The sequence below is a fragment of the Haliaeetus albicilla genome, chromosome 7, assembly GCF_947461875.1.
Source record: "Haliaeetus albicilla chromosome 7, bHalAlb1.1, whole genome shotgun sequence".
Classification (NCBI taxonomy): Eukaryota; Metazoa; Chordata; class Aves; order Accipitriformes; family Accipitridae; genus Haliaeetus; species Haliaeetus albicilla.
This window is the reverse complement of record NC_091489.1, coordinates 40,323,651-40,343,959: the sequence shown is the minus strand read 5'-3', so window position 1 is coordinate 40,343,959 and position 20,309 is coordinate 40,323,651. Positions and strand designations below refer to the sequence as shown.

General features: G+C 42.2%; 1 protein-coding gene across 7 annotated transcripts in view; it reads left to right on the top strand.

Annotated features, from left to right (window-relative positions):
* The first annotated feature begins 18,496 nt into the window (after positions 1–18,496).
* Positions 18,497–20,309, top strand: part of NCAM1 (neural cell adhesion molecule 1) — a 160,581-nt gene continuing 158,768 nt past the window's right edge. Inside the window, exon 1 of one of the 7 annotated variants that reach the window (XM_069787962.1) lies at positions 18,497–18,875. In XM_069787962.1, coding sequence (XP_069644063.1) covers positions 18,824–18,875 — 52 coding nt within the window. In that variant the 5' untranslated portion in view covers positions 18,497–18,823. The remainder of the gene's footprint in view (positions 18,876–20,309) is intronic. The other 6 variants (XM_069787957.1, XM_069787958.1, XM_069787959.1 and 3 more) reach the window with 6 other exon arrangements.

The window sequence follows — 20,309 nt, the reverse complement described above, 5'->3', positions numbered from 1 at the left end:
CTCCATTACATTCTCTTCACAAAAATCATTAATTTATTCACGTAGCAGGGAATCACCCAGAGCAGCTTCCATCCAGATATCTATTCCTAATGCATTAACTACTCTTTAACTAACTGTTTTGTTTCAAAAGTTCTTCTTCTGAGTGATCTTTTTCTTTTTTTTTCTTTTCCCTGTGTAGCAATTAAGTTTCAGCTATTGTTTTTTCCCCACATGCCCAGCTTTTGGGAAGGGATTTTTTGAGTGACTGTGACCATAACTGGACTGCTGTCTTCTCACAGAAACCCATATACCTCAGACTGGATACTCAGAACCAGTGGCCACAGCAGCGGGCACAATAATTTCTTGTCAAGTAGCTCAGTCAGGATTCAACAAATTAGGACTGAAGCACAAATATAATGTAAAGCCCCATTTTCCTTCTTTCACTTAAGTTTCTCTTGGGAGAAATACAACAAGTAGCATAGTAGGACCAGGATTAAAGGAACAACAGAGGCAAGCTGACATCTGAGCCCACATATCTGTATCCCTGTAGGAAATCTGATTTTACCATGATGACACAAATCATAACTACCCTTCCCTGCCAAGGGACTTTGGAAATAATAGATTTCCAGGGCAAAATACAAATTACCTTCATCTCTGCACAGCGTATCAGACCGCTCTCTTTCCCCCAGTTTAGGACCCTACCCTCATGCAAGATTATCATACACATCTCAGAATCCATACACTGATGGATGAGCCTATGGTTGTGTTAAGGTTAATTTGAGTTTGTCAGACCAGGCAGAGCTGTGGTACAGCGGCTTAATTAATTCCTAGGAAAATGCAAGGAATGCACTCAAGAACTCTGAAAACATGACTGATAGGTTTGTGTAGAAAAGCTTGGAGTGTAAAAGCAAGAGAAGATGGGGGAACTAAAAGGAGCAGTAGGCAGAAGATGGTGCTGTGACTCTCCAGGAAGCCAAAAACCTGGAAAAACCAATCCTCAGAAACACTTCAAAAAAATCCCACAGAGAAGCACTGGCATGTTTGGCAAACACTGAAACAAAAATGTCACCACCTTGCCAAGTTGGCAGAGAGAGGCATGATGTGTGATCATTATAATGAACGCTGGCTAACACTAATGTGTCCTTAGCACAGGCTGGTATGGGAGGAAGGGCTATTCCTCCATTAAACTCCGCCCCCCCCCCGCCCCCAGCTCTATACATAGACTGGCAGTGTTTCTTCATATATTATAATTTCCGTAGCTGCCACATCCCAGCCCAAACCAAGAGCTAAAATCTCAAAGGCCCAGTGGAGACAAGTAAGTAAACCATAGACTGATGATGAAGGGACTTGCAATGTGTATGCTTGTCTGTATTCACCTAAAAACATACTTCATAATATGCACCAGATGAGGCTGGGCTGAAACAATCCAGAGTGTCTCTGGATCATTGTAAGGTACCTGTCAGAGTCATAAAAAATCATCCTCTCACAGATGAGGGGCAGAGGGACACTAAAACAAGAATAGGGAAGAAAAGTGGCTCCTCAATTACTGACCAAAGACATGGCCAGAGATTTGGTCTCCAAAAGCAATTTCTGCTCTCACTCTAGCTATCAGCATGCTTCAGGCAACGAGTAGAGCTGAGGATAACAATGTGGCTGGCTGCAAAGCAGCAGAACCTGGCTATGCCTCAGCATGCTCGGCAATGACCTCTTTTCACAGCAACTATGGGCACTAATAACTAATGCCTCAGTCAAGAGAATCCCTTATCCAATGCAGCGTCTGTAGCTGACAAGCATCTTCAGTTTTCAAACTGCTGCTTAAACGGTTTTGTCATTGACCTTCCTGCAAGTCACAGTTTCAAATCATGTATGCAGAGAAAGATCTAGCCCCTGACCCCTTCACCAGAGTGCCCCTGGCTATTCCATTTCATGTGTAGGGTCACTGAGAGAGGATGAATCATGATTTTAGTTTTGAGCTGTTATGGCTGGTGGCAGAGAGATATCCTAAGATGGTTTTGAAAGCAAAGGCACAAACACCAGGCAAGTGTTTCTCACCAGCTGAGAGCTGAATTGGAAAATCACAGCCACAGGAGAGACCCCGAGCCTTCCAGCAGTACTCATTCACCCACAAAGCAAATCTCACTCAAAAATAGTAGCAAAATTTAAACCACATTTACAATTTTGCCTCTTGCCCATTTCTCTGTTGTTGCATTTAAAACAAGCTCAGTATCTTATAAACTCACCTGGGTTTGGACCTTTAAAACCTGCAGATCATTCAGGGCTGAGATGCTGTCTTGCCTCCATGGCATGCTAGACATAGTGAACTGCTGGCAGACAGTACCACCTGTCATTGTATGGAGGATCTTAAGTAGAAAAGACCATAGTGTCATGCTCTGGTTAGTCCTCCCCCAAGAATGACATAAGCTAATGAGTACAGTGATTCTTATTCCAAAGGGCTTCAAGCCATTTTCCAGGAGAAAGCACCTGTTCAGGGATGCATAGAAATGCCAGGGCATTAATCAGGAACAGCAGGATAGAAAAGGCAAAACATGATTCCTAAAAATGGCTCTGCAGTAAAAAGGAAGGATGGGCAATTATTTCAGTACCTTCATGAGAAGTCTTCAGAAGCAACATTCCCCACTGCTCTTGCAGCAGGGTATCTTGGCATCATTAGGTGAAGCCCACAACTCTACCAAGTCAGTGGGAGTCTTTTTGTTTGCCTAACTGAACTTTGGACTAGCCCCTTATTAGATGCAGTGTTAAGGACCTTGGATTTACACTGCTCCAAAAGCTGGATGTGAGCTTGCCCTATCCCAACTCTCAGCTTTTACTTAATGCAATACTGGAATGGCAGAAACACCAGATACAGATGGTTTCAGTAACATATGTCTATAGTCAATCTAACAAATGTTATGCTTTGAGTACCCCCACAATAACACAGCAAAATTCTGGCTCAGGCAGCTGTTTGGAATTGCATTTTACTAGCCTGCCAAAATGCAGTCTGCTTGTAACAAATTCAGAACTTTTCCAAGTTGGCGTATTTCACTTTCTGCAGAGAGAGTGAAACCTTTCATTTTTAATTCTATTCTTTTTTCATTGTGTTTTATTTGTTTCTCTGGAATTTAAGACAACTTAGGGTACGCTTTAATGGAATTTAGTCTTACAGAAAGTCTTGCAGATTTGCAAGAGGCTAAACCAATGAAAATTGGAAGTAATTTTCTTTCCAATACCAGAAAATTTGTTGTCTGAATTAACGATTGATTTCAGAGATACATGTGTTAATGCCATACATCATTAATGAGATGCTAAATTATTAGTAATATTCCCATTCTTTATTAAATACTTTGGCTAATTAGAATGGGAACATTTCACAGGCTGAAGCACTGTAATGTACTGCAGAAGGTGGCAGGCAATGGATTAGTGAACACAAGAACTCAGCAGGTCTGTTCAGCTCAGTCACAGGATTGCGTTGCTTCCAAAGTCAAAAAACTTGAGGTTCCTGAGCTCTCTAGTGCCTTTTTTCTGCCTATAAGTATGTAAAATAAAAGTGAAAACTCTAATTAAGATAATGATGATGAAGACCATGAAAATTGTTATTTCTGAAGTGGCTTCCATGGCTGCCAGTCATGCCTGAGAACCAACTGCATTAGAGCCTGTGTAAAAACACAGCAAAACCATGTTCCATAAAAACCCTGGGGCAATTGGCTCAGAACAATATATTTCAGAAATGCAAGTGTGAAATATGGGTCTTTTTCCCCCATGCCTCACCTGCAGTGACCATATAAAGTTTGTACAAGTCATTGCAGAAGACTGACTTGGAGTTTCCCTTACGTTCATGTGACCTTCAGGTAGTATCTTCCTGAGCAGAAAGCAAGCTGCTTTTTCCTCCACGAAGCACATGCCTGTGCTGTAAGCTTGGAATGCTGCACTGCAGAATGGAACAGCCAGTTCTAGCAGCACCAAGTGCTACCATTGCTATTCACAGTGCATACTGCTTTATTTTCCTTTATATAATAGACATAATGCGGGAAGCAAATGCCATGGCTAGACCACTTCAAGGGCTCTGTTTTTTACTGATCTGAATGTCACAAGTTTACTGTGAAGAATTTATACTAGTCAGCCACTGAAGCAATGAACACTACTGGCAACATCCTAGATGTGCAGTGAGACAGACAGGCAGCCCACAGAGCAATCTCCTTCCTTCAGTAAACTGGTGGGAGTAATATGTTAATCAGTTTACAAAATAAACTGTCTTTCTATGAGCAGCACAGTCTGAATGCACTCCTGCCCACTGACAGGAGTGTGTTTTGAGTTGTGACCGTGTCCACTCTTGTAGGTTAAACAGTCAGATGAAGCTCATAGAATGAGGGAATCGTTCTCAGTGCAAAATATTTTGGTAGTGATGTGAATGGCACGTTTTGCTACCATATGTTGACCTGCTGTCACACTGATGGGGCTAGAGGTGTCAGCCTATAGACAAAGTAGACACCCTGTGTTCTTACCTCACTAAGTGACTATAATAAATTAATAACATTAAAGATACCATAATGTTATACATGACAAGTACCACATCAATATAATTCTCTTGGCAAAGGCCCAAGCCGGGTAATTATCCTCTGCCTCCCTCGATTTGCTCTGCGTGGGCAGTGGCTTGAACATTTCTTCTGTGGTAATGCTGTTAGGAACTGTTAGCTACCAGTACCATCGCAAGCTATGCCAAAGACAAACATGATGCCTTTAAGGTTTGTTCTATTTCCTTGTTTATAAAAACATGTTTGATTTCAAATGACATCTTTGCTTAAAGATCAGTATTCAAGGGAGAAATGTGTTGAAGCACTCATCTGTGATTACTTACGTCAAGCACTGGCCACACAGCTGACAAGTGCTCTTTGTAATGCTAGAGATGGGGGAGGGCAGCATGGAAAGTGATGCCTTTATTCGTATGTAAGCACCAATTTAAAACTAAGATGTTACTCAAGTGTCTACAAAGACATCCAGAAATACAAAATTATTTGTTTTGTGAGGACAGTTAAGAAGGTGAAACTCAGTCTAGATGTACAAGAGATCATAAGCTATGCAAAAAAACCTAGGGCAAATGCCTGTGGCTGTATTACAGAAAAATATGGTGAGTTGTACTTTTAGCCTAAATTTCACATGAAACTGATTTCAAACTAAAATTCCAAGAGAAGGTCCTGGGACAAACTCTAGAAATTATTGCTGAAAATGATTTTTTTTCTCATGAAGTCCAAAAAGAGAGACAAAAAAAAATATTCTCAGCTAACAATTTTGTCATTTGGCTAATCATAAATTCGATTATTTTCTGGTTCTAGAAAGGTGTCTAAATGTCAGCTTACCAAACCTAATTCTGCGTATCACCAAAATATTTAATGACAAAATAAGCTCAAAGTGCAAATCAATAGTTTAAAGATCATCTATCCATCTAAGGTTACAGATGGGTGTTCTGTGTTAATTAGATAATATTTGTGTTGTAATATCTAAAGGCTTCTATCAGTAAACCATTTTATTAAATACTCTAACACCAGTCAAAATTTGGTTCCTGCAGTGTATGTATACCATAAGACCAAATCACTAAACCACAAGAACCACAAGATAACAGTAATAATCATAAGCAGAATAAAAAAGATTAGCTGCTCAAACCCAGAGGCTTAGACATCACCTCTGAATTTCCCACTATAGTTCTTCTGTATCATTCCTTCAATATTATTGCTTTACAGATTCTGTTGTAGTTTCGTGCTCTGAGTGTAAAAGACACTGGGGACAAAGCAGTACCTCAACAACAGAAGGACTCAGTACTTGGTACTTCAGCAACATCTGTCCAAAAATAACTTTTGGAGGGTATGCTAACTCAAAGGTAGAAAATTCTTATCTTCTATGAGTTACTATTTATTGAAATTTTAATAAACGTACATTTCACTGGCTACAAGAGAATCTCACATGGCAAGAAAGTAAAGCTTATCTTGCAGGAAAAGTCTGCTTATCTTGTGCTGTTCATCCTCAACAGATTTGTTAAAAACACGGACTAAGAACTTCTGCATGATGAACTTTAATTTCATCTTGTGAGTCTAGTTTTTGAAGTTAATGCCATTTGTGATAAGCACTATAGCATATAAAGTCATCTGTAAAGAAAATCCCACAAGTATCAGAAATACACAAATAGCAAGAGTTTGACCACATGCAGGGGACCTATTTGCTAGGCTGTAGGTACGGCCTTAGTCTTGTTTTCAGACTGAAGAGCTGTGAACTGGAAACAGACCACAGAAATGTGAAACAGAATCTTCTGCTATTGTATTTTTCTTTTATTTGCTCAATTTGTTCTGTGATTTATATGGAGAATGCAGTTTGGAAGACTGTATTGTTGTGCTAGCAATAAGACCACGCAACGTTCTTTGACTCTCTTAGACCAAGATGAATTATTTTGCAACTTTGTCCGTGCTGTTAAATCCTGAACTGGGGCAGTGGGCAGAAAATGGATGTCTGATTAAACTGGATTTCCTGTTTCATGTGGATTTCCAAATTTTGAAATATTTTTTGATTACATAATAGAAAGTACTTTAGAAAAAAGCAGTAATTTATTACAAAAATATAATTTCTGAGAAAAAAAATCATTTCAATTTTAGGGGGCATAAATTCTCTTCTGAAGTACCTCTATCCCTCCATTTAGAGTGAGGCAGAGACAAGTGCCTGACTTTACTGCCTCAGTAAATTACATAAACCTTGGCGAGCTGAATCCAGGCCACAGACCATGAATGGCAGTATTCACCCTCTTCAGATAACACTATCCTTGATAAAGAGCAGAAATTAATTGTATAAGGAAGCTGAAAATATATTTCTATTGATGTTAAATATCTGGATAATTTTCCAGAGTAAAGGCATGGCCTGCTTTCTAAAATAACAACTTCTGGGTTAACCTGCACAGTGATAAGAGCCAAGCTGTATCTGAAAGCTCAGGCTGAAGTAATCCAAAATTTGAAACCCTACAATAAAGATATTTACACCTATACTACTTCCCCACTGCTCCTCTGATCGGTGTCTCTGTTTGACCTATTGTTGACATCTGCTTTAGAATGAGATTAACCCAGCTGAAATGAATCCCACCCTTAGTGTGCTCCATTAAGGACATTATGTTCTTCTATTTAAATGCCAGCTTTCAGTATTATTCGCTCCCTAACACTGCCTGGTAGTTATTCCCTATACAGAGAAATTAAGTAAAATGGTTCGACTGCTTCACCCCATGTCTACTGCTTTGGTACTCATCACAGGAGAAATAGGAAGAATATCAATTGACGAACAAGTGACTGTAAAGACGGGGCAAGAGCAATGCTGATAATATGGGGAGCGCAAGAACATGAGGTAAGCCAAATGCTGTGAATAGTTCTAGAAGACCACCAGGCTCCTGAGCTTTCACCCAGCACCTTACAGTGGGATTAAGGTAATGTCAAATTTCCTGCTGCTACTCTACAAAATTCTTGGTAGAAAATCTTTGGCGGTCACAGAACCCCAGTGTCCCCTGTGCCTTAGAGCACTTCTACAAGGTATTTTCTTGCAGGCCCCAGGGAAGAGTTTCCTTGGAGGAGTCAGTAATGCTGCAGCTGTAGAATAGAAGTGAGTACTTTAGTGAATCATGCAGGATTTAAAATCCATTTTGTTTTTGAAGTCATCAGGATCACTGTCTACAGCAAAGGCAAAAATGTTACACTCCTTGACCTCAGTTAGTAAGCTATTTCTTAATGACACAACTCTAGGCAGATTAATCCCTCATCAATGGTTTTCAGATACGTTCCCTTAATAAGGTGTGCTGATGGGTAGAGAGGCTATAGGGATGGACAGACAGACAGACTGGGTTAGGAGTCCGCAGTGTTCCCTTCAAGCCAACAAGGCAGGCACAGAAACAATGCCAAGGCTTCACAGACAGCTTCTTGGCCACAGTACACTGTTGAAGCTGTGCTGAGAAAGGTAGCTATGCCAAAGCACAGAACACATCATGTTACAGGAGCGTTTGTATGGTAGGCAAAATAGGAAAGGGCTTGGATGGATTTAAGGCCTCCTGAGGCTTGTCAAGCTGGACAGCCAGGCAAACTGTTGACACAAAGCAAACCAGTGTAGTATAAACTATGAGAGGTGAAAGGCAATGGTAATCTCCTTCTGACTTCAGAGATGTTTTTCAGCCTCTACCCTTTCAGATTTTTTTATAGTTCTATCCTGAGGCTGTGATAATGATGTAAATAACTTCACACACATTACACAGAGCTTAAAGAAGAGTGAGAGGAAGAAGAGCTCTAGAATGGAAGATGTTAATTACAGTTTAAATGTACAACAAGTATTCTCAAGGAACATGCATGTTCCATATGCAATGTTAAAGGTACTATAAATAAACAATTCTGCTCCCTCTGCTGAATATTTTGATCTTTACTTTGTAGCAAAAATAGGAGCTGCTGCTTGAACCAGACAGGGAGTGTTGCTTAGCAATGGGAAAGGGTCAGCTCCTGCTCTGTCCAGAAGAATAAAACAAAGCTCTCCCTTAATTCCTTAGACAATGCACAGGAACGCGAAGAGGAGTTTTGGGAAAGTTTAGGTTCCTATCTGAATAAAAAATATCACGGCAGAAATATGAAGCAATACGCAAGCATGAAAGAATGACGGTGAAATCACCATGCCACTAACATTACTGGGATTTTTTTCATTGGCCAAAATGGCACCAGGATCTGACCCTGGAAGTAGTGTTATGAAACAATTGGCATTCACCTTGGGTTTTCTCTGAATGGAATTGAGGCAGTTTTTTTCTTCTTCCTGATAAGACATTCCAGATTTTCTATTTTGTGGGCATTCTCCAGATTTTCTCATTATGCAGATAGTTACTCCAACTCACGGGGAAAAGAGAGACAGAGAAAATAATCAGCTTACTGACAGCTGGATGTACCAGAAGAGTTTGGGGAGTACTGGCTATTACAAGAAGCCTACCCCTATTATGGGCCTGTCACTCAGCCATTAGTGAATGACTGCACTGAAATCTGCAAGCAGAGTTTGGCTAAACATTTGCAGGCTCAGGTAGATGCATCTTTGGAAAGATTGTGTGAACCTATTGTTCATGTCACATTATCCACAATGCTCTGTAGTGTAATACCAGGGATGCAATTGCAATGTTTTGAAAGCCAGACACTAAATTCAGGTAGACTTCAACAATTTCTTTCATTTTACACAGGTGTCCAGTTAACTTTAAGGAGCAACTCAGAGGAACTATGTGAAGTGGGTAAATGCCCTGGAGAGTGCTGGCTTAGTTGGAATTTTGATTGTGTAAATGTAGCCCTTTAGTGTTTGCTACCACATGGCTGATTTGTTAACACTTAAAGCATGCACATGTACATTTAAAGTCAAATACTGCTAAGCATATATCAACCTGACCCTGGGCACATAGGCATTTGGCTGTCTTCTGGATCAGAAGACTGTTTTGTGGTAGGATTATTTTAGAAATGAAGCTTGGTCAGAAACTTAAGACAGAAATTTGCAAAACTGGCAGTGTGATTTCCTTGCCCAGTGTAACAACTTTCATAACCATTTTACCTTTTATAAAGTAAATGCTGACATCAAACCTAAGCACATTACAAATGGCTATACTTAATGGCCTGATTATATGGACATATCTAACTCTTAGTATTACCGTGAAAGAAATGCATTGTAGATATTGATTGCTAGTGTAATTATGAGTCATTTCCTCTGATATAATGCTTGTGCCAATGAAGGTTAGGATGCCCAAGGGGCTGTTTTAGGCTTAAAAAAAATGGAAATAGAAAGGGAGCGTGTCCTGTAGAGTGGCAATGACTTTCATTCAGAAAACATCTTTACACGATAGCTTGGTTTTGAGAAGAAAAGGATTTATATCCCTTCTAACATGGAACAGGAATAATGAGAAACAAAACTAAAAATGGCAAAAGAGAGCAAGATACCATACTTCCAAAGGCTTTGTAACATTACACTTGAAAAAACAAATCATGGTTTAGATTTAACTGTCACATGAAATATGACATTTAATAGCCTCTAATACACTTTGATCTGGTACCATCAGGACAGCTAGTATGTTCTGTGCTGCTGCTTCCCCTCAGGAATTACTTTTCACAGATAAGTATCGTGTCACATGGAGCCTGTTTTCTCATATGGAGTTTCACACATCTGTTCTAATTATTCTATAAAAATCGTCTCACTGGTACTGTCAGGGAAATCAAAGAGATCGCTTATGGTCCTTGCTAGAATGCTGAAAACAAGTAGTCATGCTTGCCAAGTGGTGATCCAATAAATACCTAAACCCCAAAACCCTCCTTGACCTAGATCAGACCACGGCAGACACTGTTGGAAACCAATCCCTATTGCAGAAGTCACTGTGGTGAGCACATGGACCAGGAAAGGGTAGCGGATAGTAGGAAAGTTGGTGAGTCTACATTCCCTTATGAGACTCCAGTTGCTCCGCTTTCAGCCTCTTAATTACTCACATTATTGTAATAGAGCTTTCTGCAAAGTGGAGGAGGGGAAATAATCTTTTGTTGTTCTTGCATTTAGTTCCATCCTACTGCTTTCAATATTGGCCTTTTGGTTAATGGTTTAAACTGAGGCTCAGGAGATCTGTTTTCAGTTTCCTGTTGGCCACAGATTTCCTATAGGGAAGCACAAGGCACATCACTAAATCTAATTTCTCAATATGTTTGGCTAAGGTGACTTACTTTGTTTCATCTATTTATTTAGGCTGTGTGCTATCCTGAGCAAGGACTGTTTTTTACTGTGCTTTTAAAAATTACTGAGTTTGGTTCTCCTAAGCACTCCACTAAAATAAGGACTTTGGGAAACCAAATTTTATATTGGCAATCCTCACCAAGAGTAAACTAGAAATATGAAATAATAAAGGAAGGTGTTGAATTATACTATCTTGCTAATACTGCTAATGGAATGCAGTGAAGTCTACACAGTATGAGTTGTAATGGTGTAGGTGTAATGATATGTTTATCTTCATGAGATTTATCAAAATAAGTTAAATACCCTAGGGACAAACTGCCTGCCAAATGCAGTGCTTTTCCCTGATTGTCCTACCTGACTAGGATCTCGAAGTCTTCAAAGAGGATCCTGACCACTAGCAAGTCTTCGCATTTTTTTTTCCCCTCCCATAATGAGCACAGCCCTTCTCCAAAAAAAAAGCTGGTACTGCTGTGCAGATGGTAGACATCTGCAAAAGAAATGCATCATCTTACATCATCTGGTATTGCTCATGTTATCGCTATAGGCACAGAGTCATTTATGTGTTACCTAACAACTACCTTGTTAGAGATGAAACTTCCTCTGTGAAGAGAGCTAATACCATGCATCCAAGACATTGCCCTAATCCTGTTTTGACAGCTTGATAGCATTTATGCTAGCCTAAGACCTTTTACCTACACGTGTAGGTACAAACTGCCACATCTATTAATGTGAAATGCTTTATATAACAGACAATGCCCTGCAAAGGCATGAAGTGCCTGTCCACATTCTATCATTTAGTGTTCAGGAGATTATTTAATATTATGTTAATTTGGATTGGAGATTTACAGTACAAGAACAGCAGTGATAAAAACTGACTTCAAAAATCAAGGAAAGATTCATCAGATAAACCTTTGAAAATCATTATCTGGATTGAATGGGCAACAGCTGCATTGGGATAACTTGGTGATTCTCACAAGTGAATTTGGCCCCTATGTATGCTACCAGACTGGTTATAGCAAAGATTAAAATACTAATGTAGTGCCTAAAGATTTCACAGGTGAACTTTAACATCCCAAATAAGGCAACTACCCAGATGTCTCTGGGTAGTTGCCTCAAAACAACCTGATCTGGTTCCAGGATATTACATATCCCAGAGCCTAGATCCCATCTTTGGTAATAAAGCAGCATGTATTCAGTTCAAGAACAATGATTCTGCCTCAACAGCAAGAATTTTTTAGGATCTTTTCTTTCTCACTGCATTTCAGCACCATCTTAAGACCATTATGCAAAAATAGAAACACTAGTTTCCTCATATTTTCATCCTCTCTACAATATTTTTAGAGAAATGTAAGGCTGAGATAACACAAAATCAAAGACTGAGATTCTATTACTAGCCTTATTCTTCTATGCCTTAAATCTAGTTGCAACTAAAAATGTTGAGGAAACAGAAGGTAACACTGAAAGACAGGAGAAAATGCTGCATGTTGCCTTAAACTATGCTCAGGGCTGATGTTTAAATAGAATTCTTCCTTCTTCTGTTTGAGTGACTGTCTACCTGTGGGTTTTTTTATGCAATCAGCATAATCCTGTTTAGTTGCCTTTCAGCTAGAGGAAAGTTTAAAGCACAGTACTGCTTGAGTTGTTTCAGAGAACTTGACTTCAGAGGTGGTTGCAGTTCTTTAGCTGGTGATATAACTGAATGGTTTGTGGAATAGCAGAGGAGAAAGCCCCCTGATTACTGTTTAAGGGTAGGATGTAAGTAATAGAAATGAAGAGGAACAGAGAAGAATCCTAGTAGAAAGCTGAAGACCCTCTTTCTGGCCAGGTGGAGAGGAGTTTGAGAATGAAGCTGCTTAGCACCAAGTCTTGTAAGGGGAAAAATCCCCAGCTATGGGCAGACTTCTCAGGCTACAGTGCAGATGGGTCTTCTCCAAAATACATAAATATGCACTGTGTGCTAGTTATGAAACAATATGAAAACTGTTTGCAGGACTATTATTGCTTCTTTAATATTATATTTCTTTTACACTACGATATTTTCAAATCTCTATTCTCTATGCTTTTACTTTCTCCCTCTGATGAAGACAGATGTTTACATTTTATTTAGAACTGACACCCCCTCCACTCATTGCATTATTCTCTCTACTATGTCACCTACTTGTACAATTTTCTTCCACAGAAATAGAAAGAACGACAAGATTCATCTTCTGGAGCCTTGACTTCAAAGGAGCTACCTCTGCCCTCTTCCAAAAGGAGCAGATACCGCTCTTGTGGTAAGGAAGAGGAGCAAAGTGTTGTAAAAGAACCTTTTATGCTGTCTCTTGGACAACTTGTTTACTGTTGGCAGATGGGGGAACCTTCATTAAGTTGCTAAGTAGAGTCCACTGGTCATTTATGCTTTAGATCCACTTCTGTGGAAAAATTGTTTAGCTTGGGTCTAAATGTGAAATGGAGCTCCACGTTGATAGAATGTGGTTTCTCATAACATTTGTATGTGCTTGAACATTCCTGTCAGGCGTATTTATACTTTTAAAATAAAAGCAGATTGACGGATGGATTTTTCCAATTAAGATAACCATTTATTGCTTGCTACGAAATGTTTAAGCCAGAGACACCCTAATATTTTAGTCTCTTCTAATTTTGCATATACTGGTTTTACACGTGTATTACTTCACATAATGTGATGGTGAGTCTTCTAATTAACATTAGTAAAAATAAAAGCAGAACTAGAACAGCTGTTATTTTAAAATAGCTAGGTATCAGTGATGGTTGTGCTATTATTTAGAGGCACTGGGTGATGGACGTGCCTTAAATGCCTTGGCTAGTCAGAATGCTTCAAATAAAACAAATACTAGTGATACCATGGGAAGAGTGTAAAAGAACAGGCAATTCATCTTGATGTACTCTTTACAGCCCCCTTATTTTCTGTGATTCTGATCAGCTGAGAGTCTTTCTCTCTTCAGAATTGAAACAACAGAGTTGACTGGATAGATTAAAAAGATTAAAATGATATGTTTACTGCACACTCTAAGTGTCATGGGTTTATACATGGAAGCATAAACATTAAATTTCAAGTTTTAACTTCAAAGATGGAAGATTTCTTTTATTTCCAAAACTACATGGAAAGTAACTGCCAGGTAACTTCTAGGAATGCCATTAGATTGTTGATGACATTTCCATTGCGAGTCAGACTGACAGACTATCTTCATGAAGTTTCTTTCCCTGGATATTTTCATGAATAAGTTAATGGCAGTCGTGCTTACTTTCTTAGCTCTGTGCACGGAACAATTACCTATTTGCACAGATGTGGCAAGCAAAACCCCAGAGCAGGACAAATGCTGAGATCAATGCTGGAGCTTGTTCCAGGTATGGAGAGAAAACATATATGTTTTAATGCCAAGATTCTGAATTTCTGGATTGTAACTTTACCTCTCAAATTCTGATGACTTCATCTTCATTCTTGTGGTGTATGACATCACCAGAAGAGCCTTAATAGTTTTGTAAGCCATCTTGCTTAAAGGAGGAAGGGGAGATACTTTTTTATTTTTTCTTTATTAAGACTTCCCTACAAAATAATCTGTGACAGAGAAGGATAATTTAAGGGACTATCTCTGCTTGTATTGTGTATCTGTGAAGAAGAATATTGATTTGAGGAGGACTTTGCATAGTGTTGTTATCCATCATAATAAATATCTCCACAGCATAGAATAACACTTTGACCAGAGAGACTATTGAAGTGCATTCCCTCAGTGTGCCACTAACGTATGCCTATTTTCTGTATCCTACAAATAACTAATAAGTCTACTTTGTGGTTTATAAATCTGTGTCTAATGGTTCCCACAGAAAATCCCAAGTAATTCTTTGCAGACTACCTTTCCTTAATGATGGGACATAAGGGGCATGTTGATGAAAATTATTTCTGTTGCTTTTCAATGATCAGAAACATACAACATCTATCATTATAGCAACAGTTATTGCTGTGCTGTTGCATCAGGTTTGAATCTTGGGATTTGACCTCAGTAGCAATTTTAGATTGTAAACTTTTCTTCTCAAAGACTGACTACAAAGCATAACTGTCTGCTATGTTATTTCTTTTTAGTTTGACAGCTGAAGTCCTCTCTTGACCCCACACGATGCTTTAATGTCATAGAGAATTTCCAGTGCATCCTGTAATAATCCTGCCTCAAATACCAACCAGTGAACAATTATGTCAGGAAAGGGGGAATGCTCACTATAGAGAGGGTTATTCTGCAGTCTTTCTATGACACTGAAGCCACACCTACTCAGTGAAATGCCTGTATAGTTAAAACTCTAGTTCTCTTATTCTCATATTTGCATAGTAGAGGTAGCATTAATTTGATAGATACCATTGCTGCTGATTTTAAACCTGGGACAAAACTTGGTCCAAATTTCCCGTTCACTTTTATGCAAAGTACCCAATGAAGTCAATAACTGAAACTTGTGTTCTAATTACTGATTTGTGTGATTTGCCCTTTTTATTTTATAGATTAAGGAAATGAAATGTATGGGCATGGCCCATAGATGTCTTAACAGCAAAAAAAGGGGGAAATGTTTCAGGTAATGTACTTAGAAGAGCTCTTTCAATTTCGATATGCTTGGGACCGGTCTCTATTGGACTTTAATCATAAAATCCATGATTTTGTTTTTTAAATTGCTTAGAACCTTAAATTCAGACTAGACATTTGATGTCTTTGCTCTGTCAAATCCTCGGGGGGGGGGGGGGGGGGAGCTCAAGTTTCTGAAGTCCGCTACAAGTGAAATAGTGCCCTCCACAGAGTTTGAGAGAGGGGTTGGGATGTTTTTTAGACTGCTGACTTCTGTGTAAGTACTTCCCTTTACTTACCCTGAGAATTAATACTATTATGCCATGGACTAAGGTATTGCTTAATAGGAATAAAGATATACTAGATATCTCTAACACAAACAACTACTTACTCACAGTACATAATAAATCATGCTGTTTGTTGTATGTTAACAGTCTGTCTTCCCTATCTTTCTGTTCCAGTTTTATGCAACGTCAGCTTTTGGGGAAAAGAGCTGCCTTAATTGATTTAATGTTCTGTACAAGACTATAGTTCAACACATACAAATACTACTATTTTGCAAGGATTTTGCTGGTCTGCTGATTTTTGTAGAGAAGATGACTGAGATTTCATAGAAAAAACTCAGTCACAGTTTCTAAAAATGGGCAGTTGCATCTTATAGGGTAGTGTTATAGCTTCCTCATTCAATATGTAATGACCTGTGCACTCCCGTGATCTCTTATTATGAATGCTGTAAGTGTAATTTTTACAAGGTAACTGTCTATCTAGATGTTCTTTGTAGTGAATGGAAAGAAATAGACACTTGTGTAAGGCCTCTGGGAACTAGGACTAATTCTACAAACTATTTCTGACAGTACTAATAACAGTATGACAACTCAGTCTCTTTTCTCTCTAGGAAATGATTGGGCACTAATCTGGCTGAATGCAAAAGAGTTTGTTTAACTGCTCAGGGTAGAGACTCAGAAATTCCCTAGTGCCAGAAATCCAGCTAGTGGAGCTGGTATTAAAAAAAGACCACATCTCATGAAACCACGTTTTGTTATCTTTTAGGGTTAATTTTACAGGGCAGGCTCACTGAGAAGGTTGATGGCAGAGAGGAAGGGAGACCCAAGGAGAAGCAGATGGCTTGCCACTATGTTTATCCACATTTGTCAACCAGCAGTTGAAAGGATGGAGAAACAAGGTGGGAGTCTTGCAAGATGTTCTGGTTTGATGGATGATCGAGATCCTGCCTCTCTCTTCTACAGTCACTAGTTGATTTAATCTGCTAAAGTTGTGTAATAACTGGTGTAAACTCAGTGTAGTCTTTATGATAAGAGGAAAAGTATCTAATATGTATCCAGAAATTGACTTACTATTTTCAGGATAAAGGATACAGTTTCTTCTGAGGTTTTTATCCCCCCAAAATACTCTTAGTGAGAGGCTGGCTTTCTCTTCCAAAATGGTCTGAGCTGAGCATCTGTATGACCTGAAAAACTTTAAATTAATATTGGCATCTCACTGGATGAGTGACCTTATGTTGGGGGCGGGATACGGAGTCCAGGAATGCAAGTCTGCAGGACAGTAGGGATCGGTGTGAACTGGGAGAGCAAGAGAGAGTCGAATAATAGCACATGGCATGGTTGAGCAAGGTTGCTCTCTGCAGATAATCAATCCAATATGAGGCCATGGGCTAGGCAGACCAAAGGAGCAGAGAAGGCATGTTTTCAATCACAGTGCAATAAGTAATTTTGTTGTTTCTTTTAGAGAAGGATTCTTATAAAATGGAAAGGGGGAAGGGATTTCTCAAAGAGAAAAGGATAAATAAAAGAATATGATCTGGCCTGGAACGATCCTTTAGACCACTAACAGCCAAATACTGGAATGGATTGACTATATTAAAATATTGTTGAAATACTGGTGTCAAATTATATTCAAAGGATACTGTTTCTTTAAGTAAGCTATCTTCTGTCTAAATGGTTTCTACATGGCAGTTTTCTGTTAATGAAGTCTCTGTGTCATTAGAAGTCCTTCTGTGTTCACAACTACTCTAGGTATTTTAAATTTCATTTAAAAATAGCAACAACAATTAGCCAACTAAGCCAAATTATTTTGCATGTTATGACAAAGGCCTACTTCAGTTGAAGTGCTTTTCTCTAATACTAATGAAATGAAATGAAAACACAGACTGTAGGCTACACCTGCGTAAAATAAATGCTTTTTTTTTTTCCTAAGACCTTTCTCCCCCTTGAAGCACAGATCCCAAAGCAAGTGAATATTATGCTCAAGTAATGAGGGCTCTTAGCAATTCCTGAAGTTTGGGAAGGTGCTGGAGGAGCACTGTTAAGACATGGTAGTCTGAAAAAGGCAGGTTTTGTTGATTGTAATGTAAAGCTGGTTCAAAACTGACTCTGCAACATTATCTTTTTTTTCTGTACACCCAGCACTGAACCCACATCATCTTTGGTACTGTGCCTGAGTCCCCACCACCCCTCAGGTCTTGAAGGAAGAAGAGTTGCTGTAGTTGGTGTAGACAACAAGTTGAATAACAAGATATTCTGTATATACAAACGTGTAACTCATTAGGACAGCTTTGTACCGTCCGTGTGAGTTGGGGGTGGCTGGAGGGTCAGTGTGGAGCCATGCACAGGGAGGCCTGGCAGAAATGGTTCAAAAGGTGGGCAACCTCCTTCCTTCAGAGCTGAGTCCCCACAGAGCATCTCTTCAGCAGCAGTCCCCCCCCCCCCGGCACTTGCCCCAGGTCTTGGCTATGGCAAAATGGTGCCTGTAAGAACTCTTGGCTCTGGGAGTCCTGCTGAGCACGCTCTGTGGTTTCGCTGGCTCCGGCCCCCTCATGCAAAAATGGAACAAAAGCCCAGCTGAAGGGCAGGGGATAGATAAAATGGTCTTGCCCTTGCTCTCTTTGCTTCCCAACTGCTTTTCCACAGGTACTCCTTCGGGCAGGCGCCGGCCAAACCGGCAAGGAAATCCCTTCCCCAATTCCCGCGGGCTGGTTAATTCGTTAATCTCATTTTTGGCAATAAAGTACCCCCGAAGGGGCCGCCGCCCTGCCCCGGCTCTGAGCGCGCCCGAGCCCCGGCAGGTTCCTCCGCGAGCTGGGCACGGGGCCGGCCCCAAGACCCACGCCGCGTTTCGTAGGCGGCCGGAGCCCCCCTCGGCGCCCCCAGACCTCTTCTGCGCGGGCTTGCGCTGTACTATTTGAGGTGGGCGCGGGTGGAAGAACACGGCGGTGCCAACCGCTGCGCGAAGCCGGACGGCGCAGGGATCCGGGCCGCGGTGCTGAGGCCGTCTGTCAGTCAGTGCGGCGGCGCCGGGACGCGGCCGGGGCGCAGCCGGCAGAAGGCGGCGCGGGGAGTACGCGCGGTTAACGGAGCCGGAGGGCGGCCGGCAGCGGGGAGGAGCGGCGAAGGAAGACGCGGCGGGGGGGTAAAAAAAAAAAGAAGAAAAAAAGAAAAAAAATATAAAAGAAGCGAGCTGCGTTTCTTCCGTACTGCAGGAAAAGGCTATTTCACGAGCGGTTGCCTCTCGCCCAGCCGGCTGCGATGCTGCTAGCCACCGTGCTGCCCTGGATGTTGGTTTTGCTTGGAGCTGCAGGTACGCCCGGGGCCGGGGCAGTGGGGCGCTGGCTGGGGCGGGGTGGTGCCGGGACCTGGTGGGGCGAACAATGGGGTCGGGCGGACCCCCGCCGCCGGGCTTTGGGGGGTGGGGGGAGACAACCCTCGGTGGGGTCCCCCCTCCCGGCCGCGCCCGGTGTGCGTGGCGGGGCGGCTGGTTCGTGCACATTGTTCGCTATCGTGGGAGCCGGAGAGGAAAGATGGCTCGGGCTGTGCGAATTTGACAGGAGATAAGCGGAGGGGAGGAGGGTGGGGGGGTAGGTGAGAAGGGTGTGAGCGGGCGGCTGCTTCTGCGCTCTGGTGCCGCTGTCCGCGGGTGCGAGGGGAGGAATCGCCCGCCCCCCCCCCGCGGGAGCCCACCTCCCCCGGGCTGGGGTTTCGGTGTGCTGTGAATCCCAGACAATGGGGATGAGGAAAAGAGGAGACAAGCGAAGCGGAGAGGATGCTACGTGCGCTGTGTTAATGGTGTCGCCGGGCGAGGGAGGCGGTGGATTTTTCGTTGTCGCGTCGACTTCATTGTGAATACCGAGGCAGCTACTGCGCTGCTTGGCGGTGTCCGCCCCCGCCCATCCGCCCCGCTTCTTGCAAGCGGTTGCATGTGCGGGGCAGAAATTGCAGCGAGCGCGGGGAGGGAAGAGATGCGATTGCAATTAAAGGCGGGGGCTAGAGCAGCTGTAAAAAGAAAAAAAATTTAAAAAAAAAGGGGGGGGCGGAGGGGTGCAGGACGGCTGGCAGTGATGGGGGGGGAAGAGACGGGGCGCTGCGGGAGGGGGGCAGCGGGCCGCGCGTCGCTGCCGTTAAGGGAGCGGCAGCCGGGCGCGAGCGCTCCTGCTCGCGGGAGGGGGGGGGAGACGGGAGGGGTCGACCGCAGCCGCGGCCAATGGGGAGCGGGCGGCCCCGAGCGGGAGCGGCCGTTAGTCGCTCGGGTCGCCAACGTCCGTAACGGCCCCGGGCGCCGGCTGCCTGTCTCACCTGCCTCGGCCCGGGCCCTGGCCCCGGGAGATGACAGGTTGGCTGGGCGCGGTTACGGGCACACCTGTGCTGGCACCGCCCCCTCCGCCAGCGGGACCGTGGTCCGCCCCGACGTGCCGCCTTCCTGTTGCCATCCTTCGGCGAGCCTCGTCGCCCCAAGCCCCTTGCTCTACGCTGTCCTTACCTGCACGCACTAGGAAGCGTTCCCCAGGGCCTTCTCTTGGCTGTGTGTTTCCTCCCTGTCCTGTCCTACAGCTCATCAACCACCTCCCCACCCTTCTTTGCAAGCATCGTGGCCTAAGGCACCCAACGCTGATTGTCGCTGCTGTCTACCTCAAAACTGTCATTGCCTTTACTTCTTGCAGCCCCTTCTCAGCTCATCATTTTGTAACTACTTCCCAGTCGCTGCTGCTGTTCTCTCAGTAAAGTGTGCTCTCTGTCT